The 12949-nt window shown below is 37.4% G+C and overlaps 1 protein-coding gene across 4 annotated transcripts in view; it reads right to left on the bottom strand.

Moving 5' to 3' along the window:
- Positions 1 to 8160: 8160 nt before the first annotated feature.
- LOC102195926 (membrane cofactor protein-like) overlaps positions 8161 to 12949 on the bottom strand; it is an 11479-nt gene continuing 6690 nt past the window's right edge. For 2 of the 4 annotated variants that reach the window (XM_013914891.1, XM_013914889.1), the window contains 5 exons: positions 12060 to 12248; positions 11592 to 11645; positions 10605 to 10680; positions 9119 to 9184; positions 8765 to 8832 (listed from right to left, as the gene is read on the bottom strand). In XM_013914891.1, coding sequence (XP_013770345.1) covers positions 9127 to 9184; positions 10605 to 10680; positions 11592 to 11645; positions 12060 to 12248 — 377 coding nt within the window. In that variant the 3' untranslated portion in view covers positions 8765 to 8832; positions 9119 to 9126. Of the gene's footprint in view, positions 8833 to 9118; positions 9185 to 10604; positions 10681 to 11591; positions 11646 to 12059; positions 12249 to 12949 lie in introns of all 4 variants that reach the window. The other 2 variants (XM_013914890.1, XM_005749027.2) reach the window with 2 other exon arrangements.

Genomic DNA, 12949 nt, shown 5'->3' on the forward strand with positions numbered 1-12949 from the left:
TCCTGTGAGCTGATACCGGAGTTTCAACATGGATGCTGAAGATGTGACATAGTTTCACTAGGTCTTGTTATGATAGCAGGGTAAGGTGTGCGTAGGGTGGGCAGAGGTGCGACAAAAGGGTTAACAAAAGAATATTCTGGAGAGTTCTTAATATCACGCCGAAGCCCAGTCAGGAATGTTTTGCCGAGAATTATCGAGGCATTCGAACAACGCTTCTTTTTTCCTCCTTCTTCTTCTTTTTGTCAACATCACCTCAAGAAATCCGGATGGCTACATTAGTGGAAATAGGTGAATATAGTGGTTGCGTGGCGCTGTCTGACCTATTATGAAACAGAGTATTACATGTGTAATACACCAGCATTTAGTTGTGTGTACAGATGCAGCAACGTGGACAGCATAGAAAAGGAAATGAAATTGCAGAATAAGTTTGTTGTTAAATTTAGGCACACAAATGACATTCTTTTTTTATTGTTTTGTCACCACGCATATGAAGTACATGTGTACGTATACGCATATTCACATTGTTGACTGTAGGCCTACTTTTTGTGGTTAGCTTACGATGAAGCTGAAGCAAAGAGTGAGCATCCAGGAAGAGATGTATGTATGTGTGATGGCAGAGACTGTTGAGGATCCAGCTGTATCAGATAACAGCATGTGGCTAGTGGCACTTTTATCATGTGATTTGTTTTGTTTTTTTTACCCTCAAGGGCTACTGGGATCTGGCAAAACCCTTCCCAGGACACATTTGTTTCTGCGTAGTTAGGAGAGACCGGGATGATGACGCAGTCATTTATGGGCTGGACTTCTCTTTAATCAGTGCACAGCTCGTATCTCTCCATTTCTGTCCGTCTGTTTATCCGTCTCCTGTTCTCGTTCTCGGAGAAAGGGACAGGCGGAAAGAGCTAAATGTCATGGCTCAGGTTCAGAGAGAGAGAGAGAGAGAAACTGATAAAAGAAGGATAGATGAGACGAGAGGGAAGTTGTTTACCTTGTTCTCTTGGTGACTCTGCCTTGGCTTCTCTCCAGTTCACATGCAGTGGACTTCCTAAAGCTGCTGCATCACAGGCCATCGTGCCAAAGCTGAATTCTCATTGGATGGGAGGAGCTCCCCTGGCTCCACGAGCTTCACAGCAGTACTTTATTGGTTTTTAGCAAGCAAGTAGCTGGAGTTCAATACCTAACTGATTGGGGAGGGCTCTTTTTTTTTTTGTTTTGTTTTGCTGTTGCAGAAACACTTTTCCATGGATACAACCTTAGCTTATATGTTTATATGACTGTTCCAAAGAGTTAGGAAAGTGGCAGTTGATAAATCAGTTGTTTAAAGCTGCGTTTTTACAAGTAGATCTTTTGTGACGTAACGATCAAAACAGTAATGACATTTCTGACTGTCCCTGTCTCTTATGGGCCTTGTTTGCACCGTGTTTTACAGGTTATATGAATTTCAGGTCTTTAAAAACGTATAACATGTACACATTTATTAGAAGGTACTGGGATCCATAGAAGTTTCTCATTTCATTTCATATAAATTAATATTTTTGTCATACCTTTTGTTAAGGCATGAACATTATTAACGTGTGAAACGACAGAGGTCCATTTAAATATGTTTATTTGATAGCTGTTATATTTATTCTGTGTTCTCCTTATCCTTGCTTCTAGATATGTTTTCGTATTTTTGCCTCAGAGCTGCTTTGCACAGAGTCTCTAGGCTGTACCAGATTTAATTAGAATTTATGAACTAGAGGTACATCAAAGGAATTATGTCTTTTTTTTTTCTCAGGTATTCAAACCACATTACATATTCACTTACAGGACCTTGCTCATTTAGAATGATATATATTTTTACTTTCTTGAAAATCAAAGGAAACTGTAGGACCTGTGAAATAAAAGGTTAAACGAGGCCTTGTCGTTTACTATGGACTGAGCTGATCAGTATTTTGTGCATAGCGCTCTCCCTGGCGCTCAGATACCTGAGTACTTATATGCTGCAGATGGCAACTTCAGCAATTATATAAATCCTCAGAGGAAAGCGGTTTTCTGGTCCTTTGTGCTGGAAGTCCAGTGTCCACACTATGCTACATTTCTGAAGTGATGCAAGAGCGCGTGTGGCTGTTCAGTGGTCTGCATTGCAGCTCCTGCCTCTGGAGTCAGTGTCGCGTCTGTGCCTCGCTCTCTATTCTAAACCTGCTGATGCTGTAAAAAGCTTTTTACTCTCACGGCTTTTTAAAAATGTTCCCCTTGTAAAGATGATTATGAAGAACATGATTTCTAGCATCACCACTAAAGGTTCAGTTCCAGCTATGTTAAAAATATTGAGAAGGGTCGTGGTCTGTCGTGCCCCCTGTCCATCCACACAAGGCATAATGTAGCACTGTCAGATACAAAAAATACCGTGTATTTGTTCACTGCATAAAATTGACCGATCATACTTGTTTTGACAAGTACAGCTCTAAGCAATAATGTTACTTATCATGCATGTTTCACTGCAGTTTTCTCCCAGCATTTTAATCCCAGAGAAGTAAGGACTGGTATTTATCGTCGTTATTCGCGAGGTGCTTCACAGTTCCACTGTGAATCTGTCGATGACTGCTCTCTGAAGGCCTCCTGTCCCTTTAAATCTTTTATAAGCATTACACAACAGGTCCAGTGGCACACAAGCAACAAACAACCCGAAAAAGAAAGCTCACAGGGTTGGGTCGAGGCAGCCAGGGGAAGGAACCAGACACCTACAGACAGACAGGCCCTCTGATCAGAGCAGTCACTGTGGCTACCACGCAAACACACTCGCACACACATAGCCGTATTCTTCCTCACACACAACCAACCGCAACAAACAAACAAAATGGTTTTGCTCGGTCAGTCTGAAGCCTGATAAGGGCTCGTAAATGCCGTGGGGATTTTGTCCTTCCTCCCATTGTGAAAATCAAAGTTGATATTTTGAGGCTCATGCTAGGGCTCCCTGATTTGGTCTTTAATCAGTTTAAAGACTAAGTAGTATTTGTGGGAGTTGTCTTTGTAAGGATGGAGGAATTAGGGCAGAGAGTGTTTTCGCAGTTTTAAAGCAAAATCCATTTCATTTGCATGCAGAGAGCAAAAATAGAAAAAGAACAAGGATCGTAGAAAGGATTGGGTGGTTATGTACTTTGTTGAGGCACAAAGTCGGTGAACTGGCCACTACCTGTCGCTGCCCCACCCTCCCAGTGTCTCATAGCCGTGTTTCTGCGTCACAGCTCACATTGCCTGCGATTGACTGCTACTTCCCTGCTTTTCTCTTTTAGTGGCTGGAGAGCAGCATACAATCATCCTCTCTATTCTTTTGAGCAACCGAGAGAAGAGGATTTGTCAAGGTCTGTTTGCATAGAGCTGCAGGTGAGCCCGTATGTTAAAGACATACAGTACAGTGGCAGGATTTTCTGTGTATCTGTTCTTTTTTTGGCCCATCACACATCCACGAAGCTTGGATCAAGTAGCAGATCAGCCGCGTGGGCGTGTTAGAGAGAAATAGATTGAGACGGAGAGGTGTTCTGGTGCTTTCTCAGTGCTTTTCATTTCATCTCTCTCTCTTTATCTGCTTCCCTTCTCTCCGATTTCTGAACAAGGTCAGCAAATCGAACTTACTTTGTGTGTACAAACCCGAGCAAAACCATCATATAGTTGATCACGCTTAACGTCCCTCAGCTTGCCTTGGACTGTCATCTTCTTCCATTTAGAAACAAGATATGAGACGGTGCCTTTTACTGTTTCACTGGCATGAATTAGCATGAGACACCGACGTAGCATTGTTTTAAAAATGAACTGTTCTATTTACAAAAGTTAAAGCCTCTAAATCCAAGACTTAACATGACACAGCCTCTGAATGCTCCTTTCAGCGTGATCTTGCTGAAGTCGACTTTCCCACATCCAGTGTGTGACTCTTTTGTGATTAAATGCCATGGATGTTGTGTCATTTTCTTGTGGGTGTTTAGTTAACGCATAATTCGCTTCTGCGAACAGAGCATTATATTCACAGAGCTACCAACTGTTCTGTGAGCATTGCCTCCTGAGTGTGACTCCTGTTTCTATATTAAATAACATTTTAGGTACCAGATGAAAATATGTCATCTTAGAGTAATTAATCCAGTGTCAGTGAAAATAAGTCATCTTAAAAGGATGTGTTGAGTATCCCAGTTTGTCTGAACTTTATGACAATTTTTAATGCAATATAAGAATATTGTTGCAGACTTCTAAATCTAGGCTGTCTCCCAACTTACTCCCATATCAGCGAGAGCTTCACATCTGGCGTATCTGTCCTATGCTCCGTGTTAATTACAGAACACGCAGATATGAAGCTATGTGTGTATCAGATGCAGCCTCAGTGCCGCTTCTTTGTTCTTTCATTCGTCTTTTCATTTCAGCTCTAGTGAAATATTCCTCGCATCCACTTTATCAAAGTTGTGCATAGTGCTTGCTCATATTAAATCCAATTCATAGTGAAAAGAAAAAACATCTGTTGGTAAACTTTTTCTATGTTAAATTATTATTTTCCACTGTTTTCTACTAAAACTGAATTTATGTTTCTGGCTGTTCTAGATTCTGCTGAATTTTACACCAAAGAAGACGGTCTGTCATCAGAGGTTCCCCCTTTGGAAGCTGGTTTCAGATGGTGGCTTAGAGTATTGTCATCTATCTAGCACCATTTGAAATCAGTGTTCTTGGGGCGGGAAGTAAGTTTCAATGACCAGCTGTGAGGTGTCAAAAGAAGTGCCCGGTGATAAAGGTACAACATGGAAATGTCACCACTGGAAGATGGAGTACCACTCACAGAACTACAAACTTCTGGTCTACACTGACGTTTGCCAGCTTCTGCTTTTTGTCCTCTTTCCAAGGTTGACCGATTTCTTTCGGTGTTCAGAGTCTGCTTCTGTTTCTAGCACCATTTGAAATCGGTTACAGTGAAGGACAGATCTCATCTTACCTTGAGGAGGATTTTGCAACAAAGTGGTCCGCTTTTTTTTTTTTTTTTTTTAAATGGCCTTTGTACAACCTATAGACATTGATATGGTTTTTTTTTGTTTTGTTTTTTTAAAATAGTCTTTCGGGGTATACAACTCAAAAGTTTTGGGTCACCCAGAAGATCCCAGATTTTGAATGAAACCTTTAACTTCCATCCACCCACTTTCTTAACTGCTTATCCAGTTTAGAGTCACAGAGAAACGAGACGGAAGGTGCAACCTGGATAGTTCACTATTGCACCACCTGACTAACCATTCACATTTACAGTTACTTTGGAAACACCAAAAGAATGTCAGCACGAAGGGATGTTGCAACATTGGAGAACATTAAAAGCCTCACACAAAAAAAGTATTAGATAAGCAGGAGGTTCAAACCAGAAATGGTTTTGCTTTGAGACAACAACGCTGTGGTATTTATTGATGAGAAATTTCACAACTTGAAGCAAGGAGCCACAAGTTGGAATTTTTTAATGGGCACTTCTTACATACCTTATTGTCAAGATGTTTCCACAACAGCTAAGCAGGATTATATTCTCATGACAGAATAACAGCTGAAAGCTTCTTTTCGACATTTTTCTTGCAGTCTGTAGCTGTGCCTCATCATTGTCCTGTTATCGTGTTCCCACTTAAAATTTGTTTCTCAGAATGACCACACTAAGATTTTAGTCTTTTAAAATACTAAGGTACAACAACTCTAGAGTAGTGGTGTGCAATACTGCATATTTTGGTATCGATCCAATACCAAGTAAACAAGGGTCAGTATCGCCGATACCGATACTTTTCCATAAAAAATGTGGCTGCATCATTGAATTGCTAAATCTCAATTAATTTTCATGACTTTAACCGTTTTTTGTGATGTTTCTTTTTTTATTGTTAAATAGTTAAAACCCAGGACATAATTAGGACATTTATAATTAAATAGAAAATGCTTTATTATCAATTTTTTTTGTAGAAAACTCTTAAATAAAAAGTGTATGCAAACCAGTAAACAAATTAAAAACAGTAGTAGTACTGTTAAGAAACTATAATACAAAAATTACAATTAAAATTCTCAACAACAAAACAACTGGTGAAAATAATATGTAAACAACTTAACAAACCCGAAAGCGTCTAAGTTACATAACGAGACGGCGCAACATCTAAACACAAGAGGGGGGAGAGGGAGCAAAGCGCGCCTGCTCTGTGCTGACGCAGGAGCAGCAAGTCCAGCGACCTGGCTGTTTCGTCTTTGCCAAAAGCACAGCATTGCAAACACGAGCGGAACTTAAAGTAAAGAATTGATCTCACCAGGCTAGTATCGATCCAAGACCGATGCCGACTTGGTATCGATACAGTGGATATTTGGATCGATCCACCCACCACTACTCTAGAGTGATTCTAGCTGGCATATGCACACCTATACAGTACTGTGCAAAAGTCTTGAGCCAAACATTATTTCTTTAAAATTTCAAGCAGCCAGACATTCTTATAATTTTTAAAAGTTGTTTTGAGAAATAACTCTCCAGACTCTTTGAAGGTCTTTCAAAAGTTTCATTCAGCTGTTTGGGTGATGTTATATTTTTTATTTTACTTTTTTTTGTCTTCAACCATTTTCTGTACAGTCCATGCACCTGATCTTTTTTTTTCATTTGTGAAAACAACTTAAAACTGACGTATTATCCAAATCATAACAGAGGCACCTTAAGGTGAAACTGAAGACATCATAAACCAGTGTTGTAAGTACACATAAGACAGAATTTGTGTTATTCTTTCAATAGGCAGCCTGTCACAGGAAAAACAAAGTTCACATTGCAGTTTTATCTATGGAACATACCAAGGCTAACACAGTTTGACAGGTGAAAAATATAATTCCTGCATCAACAAAGTGATCCCCAAAGAGCGATTAGTCGGACACTTGGCATTTCAATATGCCCTTAAACAACTGAAGAAACTGGAGAATCGGAGGACGAAAAAGTGTCAGGCCTTTAGAAGTCATGTTATTAAAAAAATAATAATAATAAAAAATCAGCAAAGAGCTGACACGGGACCTGAGAGATACATCTGGCCCTTCAGTTGATTCCTCTACTGTTCATTGACGAGTCATCGTCTCAGTGGAATGGTGGCAGTCAGGAAGCCATTCTTAAGGGAGTGTGAGGAACACTAAATTACACAAGAACTCAACTGAAAATCACTAACAAAGGTCTAATACAGTGATCGATGCAACTTGGAATTTTGGTACATATTGTTATCGATGTGTATGGAGGTGGTCAGTGAAGAGGTAGACCAGTGAGTGTATGCAAGTCATTTGTAAAACAGGGTAGAGGCTTCATCATAATTTGGGGACACATTTCATTGAGTGGTGTGAAAATTGATGAGATTTTGAACTCAGAAAAGTACCATCACATTATGTTCCACCATGTAATAAAAGCTCTTCCAAAAGAAAAGACTGAATACATACCGTATTTTCCATGTATCCTTGACTGTTTAGATATATTTATAAAAACAAAATCAAAACTTCCTAGCATAATATGAAGAAAACAGTGGTGAACCAATACTTTTTTTTTTATAACGGTTGAGTAGCAACAATAATTTACTCATTTTATTTGGAATTTATTAATCCAATTATAAATCTGTAAAAGCTTGTGTACATATATGCACATTATCAAGAGGAGCTTGGCACACAGTTGTCTTCATTCATTTTATTAATATAAAATTTTGTCCCAAAGAAAACAATTTAAATCTACTTAAAAAGGAAAAAAAAGATTTCATTTGAATAAATAAATATTAAGCAAGGCAAGTGTGCTAATACTCAAAATATTTATCTTCATGTCCTGAACAGTGAGTAGTCAAAAGATCATTAACAAAAACAAAAAACTGATGCAGTGACAGGCTGATATCCACAAAGACGTTTAAAAGACGTGAAATCCAAGTTTAAGATTTTTTTTCTCCCCCTTGTCAATGAAACCTTGAAACTCAATCCCAAAGAGTTGATTCTGTTCATCGTAGCATTTCCAGTGGGAGAAACGTTTCATCACTCATCCAAGTGACGTCTTCAGATGAACAGAATCAACTTTTTGGGATTTCCTTTCCTGGATGATTGAGCATACATTAAGAGACTTTAAACTCATTTTGGCAAATTCAAAAAAAAAAACAAAACAAGGTGGTGACATTATTAGAGGCCAAACACTGCAGGAAGTTTTTACACCCAATAACTGGGGTCACATTTATGAAATTCACAACTATTTAAATGAAGCACAAGCTAAAACAATTAATGATGCCTTACATTTAGGTTTGGGGCTATTTTACAGATCCAACTTTCTTCTTCCCCCCCCCCCTTTCTTTCTGCAAGTCGTAAGTACAGGACTGGTTCATCAACCAGCAGTCCTATATACACACCAAACTGTTCCAACAAATTTATTTGATCCAAATGAGTAGTTACATGGTATCTAATCATTTTGGCTAAACTTCAGTTAAGCCATATGACAACCAAACAGACAATGTGCTAATTTTGCTTATTTTACACCATCTGTTTAAATGAACAACAATGGTCAAGTGGTGTTCCTTTACTACAGTGCAACAGATAAATTAAACATAGAATTTAAGCTTTTCTGATAAATATTTATACGTTTCTTCCTAATGATCAGAATACAGAAAGTCATGAGACAAGCCACTCGAAGCATAACATGTCCCAATCCAAAGATGTTTCTCGGTCTTTGGAAACCAATTTTAAGACAGTTGCTCAGAAACTTCAGGCAAATGCGTGTACACAGAGGGCACGTACATTCAAAGACTGGTCCTTTGACATTCTTCTTAGGAAGCTGTTTTTATAGACAGCAGTCGTGGAGTAGCCAGGCTGCCATGCTTACTGAAAAAAAGAAATAAAGTAAATAAATAATTGTAATTATATACTTTTTGGAAAAGTCTAAAACCCCCTGCAAACCTGTAGAGAAAGGAAAAAAATGTTTGAGTACTGAAACAGTTGTTTCACAAGTTCAGCCAAGGTAGAAAAAGGAAAAAGACCATCACTGAACATACATTATGGACATGAGTGAAATTATATGACAATGTATATCTACATTATCACATTAATCTTATTATTTGTTTGTTTTACATAAATTAGCTCAAGTGTTCTTCAAGATCCATCATCTTACCGAGAGTGCTACAGTACTTCCTCTCCAACATTTGTAGCATCTTTGTCAGTATTGCCTCTTCGAGTGCTGTAATCCAGTAATGACTGGTCAACATTATTGATAATACACAACAAAGCAAACAGAAAGCTACATGGAATGAAGAAGTCCACAGAAACCACCACATGCCTACATACCACTCATCCACAAGGACCACCCCACACAAGCAGCACCCGTGCCGGCAGCTACTCTTTCACCTCTTATAGTCAAAACAGCCAAATTTGTTTGATGAGATACAAAATATTACCTGTTCATTCCTGTCAGCAGAAACAAACAGGTCAATAAAACTTCATCAATAACAGCATATTTGGCTTTTTTTTTTTTTAAGACTCCAATCAAAGCTAAAATAAATAGCAAATTAATATCAATGTTCCAAAACGTAATTAAATCCTTCATGCGACTAAAGAGATTACAATATACTTTGTAAACAATGCCTACATACTATTTGGGCTGTTTATATTTCTCTTATAAATACAAATAGTGATAAGATTCTGCAGGAAGAAACGATTATACCGCCACCAAATGCTCCCTTGTCACATTTAAAAAAATAAAATAAATAAATATCACTGAATAATAACCTCCACCGTTTTACCAGTTTATCGCAGACATTACTGATCCTAAAAGCAAATTTAACTCTAGCACCCCAATCCACGATGAATATTTGAACACAGCAAGTTCTATCCTCCACTATAGATTGTATTATATGTATGCGAATCTACCTCACTGATACCCTCAGTTTGTCAAGTCCAACACCGAAGTGTAAGACTTTGAAGTCCACAACAGGAAAGCCACCGAGTTTCATACAACGCTTCTCTGGAAATGTGTCACTGGTATGGCACACACTTCCCATTGTACAGGTAAATTTAAACAATAGAAAGTTTTAAAAATCCAAAAAATTAGATGCATTTCTTTTGACCATATTCACAGCCCTGAAATCTAAGAATTAGCTATGGTACATAAGCTAATGCAAATGAAACAAAATCTCTGTCGTGGTATTCACAGCAGTCGCATTGCCTCAGAAAGGGACATAGCCAAGCATCAACATATGAAAAATGTTGTATGTAACAACACAATTTAAACCACTACTCACCTCATTCATCATTTTAAAACACTACATGCTTTACTACCAGCTGAAATTGGCTGGGGTTTTTTTTTAATTTAATTGTGATTATCAAAAATGTGATTAAAACCAGCATAGGTCATTTGAGACTGAGCTAAACCCTACAGCTCTGTGTAGGAAAAATAACACTGTAGTAGAGAAATACATTATCCAGGAAGCCTTGCGAAAAGTACAAAGTTTCAACATGCAACACTAAGATTATAGAAAGCTTGGATAGAAAGAAAAGCTGGAAAATTAATGAGTAGCTGAGAAGCAAACAACACAAAGCCATTACAAGGACAAAGCTATTTCAAGGGTTAGTCAGCAAAGTTCAATAAAACATAACTTTACCGCTTTTCTTTTTTGCTGTTTTTGTGGTAAAACACACAACAAACAACAACAATGCCTCCAACGATGACGATGGCCACTTTGATGGGGCAGAGGGGAAAAATTAATTTAAAAAAAACAAAAAACAAAGAAACATTTAAAAAAAAAAAAAGCTTAGTGACTGAAAACCTATTAGATAAGGCCACAAAGGTAATAATGACACGAGAATATAGGAGACTGTTATAATGATGATACAATTTTAAATAAAGATAATCCTGGCAAATAACTGAGTAGTATTTAACAAAAGAAGGTGGAAAACAAAATCAGACTTGTCAAATAGTCTTCAAGTGAGGAGACAGTCAATGAAATAAACCAAGGTAAAGAATTCTCGTTAATTTAAAAAAGAAAAAAAAGACTGCATTCTTCTGCAATCTTGTTATTTTCAATTTTACTGAAATGTAATCCCCTTTGGACTGTGCAGAACATACTCTGAACATACTATAGTTGTTAACTCAGGTAATAAGATAATAGGTCACTAGTGTGGCATAACTACAGTTATTATAAATCACTTTAGTGCAGAACTACACTGGTTTACAAAGCCATCATCCGTTTTTTATACAAACATTTGCAGCTTGTTTAACTTTCCATCAGACAGAGGTGTGCTGCGGCTGCAGGACATCCTAGACTTAATGGTTTACAAGCATTGTGTATTGATAACATTATATAAATAATTAGTGTAACCAACAAGTTGACCCAATCACCAACTGTAATTTTTTTAAATGTACAGTCATTAAAAGAAAGGCAAAAAACAAACCTTAATATAACATCAAAGAAAAAAAAAATACTATATTATACTAAAATACTGCCATTTAAATACTAATTACTCATATGTTCTCAATGTGTATCATAAAAATATGATAAGCATGCTGTAATATAAACATAATCTTTTTGGTTCACCCTCATGTTTGTACATTCACGATCTACTATAAAAGTTCAAAATTTCAAACTTACCCAAAACGCCAATAAGAACACGATTAGAACTGCCACTGCCACTTCCACTGTCCACTGGAGGTGAAGCAAAGGGAAAAAAAAAGAAAAAAAAAAGACAAACACCAATGAAAACCAAAGGAAGAGACAGCAAAATTGCTAAACTTATACAAATGACCCCTGAGTACACTGAAAAGTCTCTTTCAATCCCTGTGAACTGCATGCTTCTGGTTTATCAAAAGCATGCTTTCCATTTGTTATTTGAAATTTAAAAAATAAAAAAATAAAAATAAAAAATTCTACTTTCAGTATATGATGAAACTGACATTGAACAAATATACACCAAAAAAAAGTTGAAGTTTTTTTTTTTAATCTATTTTAACTTAATAAAATAACAATGTCGTTTAAAAAGGAAGCCAGTTTTTTGCCCATGTAGAGTATTATCTGATAAAGCTAATCACATAAAATATTTATTATTAACATCTGACTTACGTGCACATTCTGGAATTCCTGGTGACCACAGACCACCTTTTCCACATGTCTGGGTACCTGATCCGGTTAGCTCGTATCCAGACGGGCAGCTGAGAGTCACCGTAGCCCCATGTCTATATGGAGGTTGAGAGCTCACAATCACCTCAGCATTTCTCTTTTTGGGATCCTCACATCCTTCTCCAGATGGAACTGTTGAAAATATAGCAGTTTATACATATTTCCAAAAAAAAAAGACATGTTCAAACAACGTTAAGATATTTAGAGCACATGGAAACTGCTGCAAAGTTTGAGAAATAAACATAATAATCTACGTCATCAGATTTACATGAAAACTAAAAAATCCTATTAGTATGGCAAGTTTGATCACTGTTTCAAACGGTTACCATGTAACACCCAAAAATATATGTTACGATTTAGTTTTTTTTTTAGCAATGGCACATTATGATGGTAGTATGACCTGCTGTGCTATACGTTTGGAGACAGTAGAACAAAAACAAACAAACAAAAACAAGAACATTATGCGGTGGCTGAAGATGCTAAGAGTTTTCTTGAGTGACCAGGGGAACAAGAGTTATATAAAGCATGTAGGAGAACCAGATTAGGTTCAATGGTTTGGAAATAAAGCAAGCGAAGTTAAGATGGTTTGTGCCAAAAAGGGATAGAGGACATCCTGGTCAAAGGATGTGGAAAACAGAGCTGCCAGATGGAAAAATAAATAAATAAATTACAAAAAAAAAAAAAAATTTTGACCTCAGAGGGTTTCTAGGTGTAGTGAAAGAGAACATAGAAATGATTGGTGGGAGGGAAAACAATGCAACTTAAAGAATCATACTGCAAAGTGGGGTGTGCGTAATTATTCAGCCCCCTTTGGTCTGAGTGCAGTCAGTTGC

Source organism: Pundamilia nyererei, unplaced genomic scaffold, assembly GCF_000239375.1.
Source record: "Pundamilia nyererei isolate P.nyererei 1_Seehausen unplaced genomic scaffold, PunNye1.0 scaffold00235, whole genome shotgun sequence".
Lineage (NCBI taxonomy): Eukaryota > Metazoa > Chordata > Actinopteri > Cichliformes > Cichlidae > Pundamilia > Pundamilia nyererei.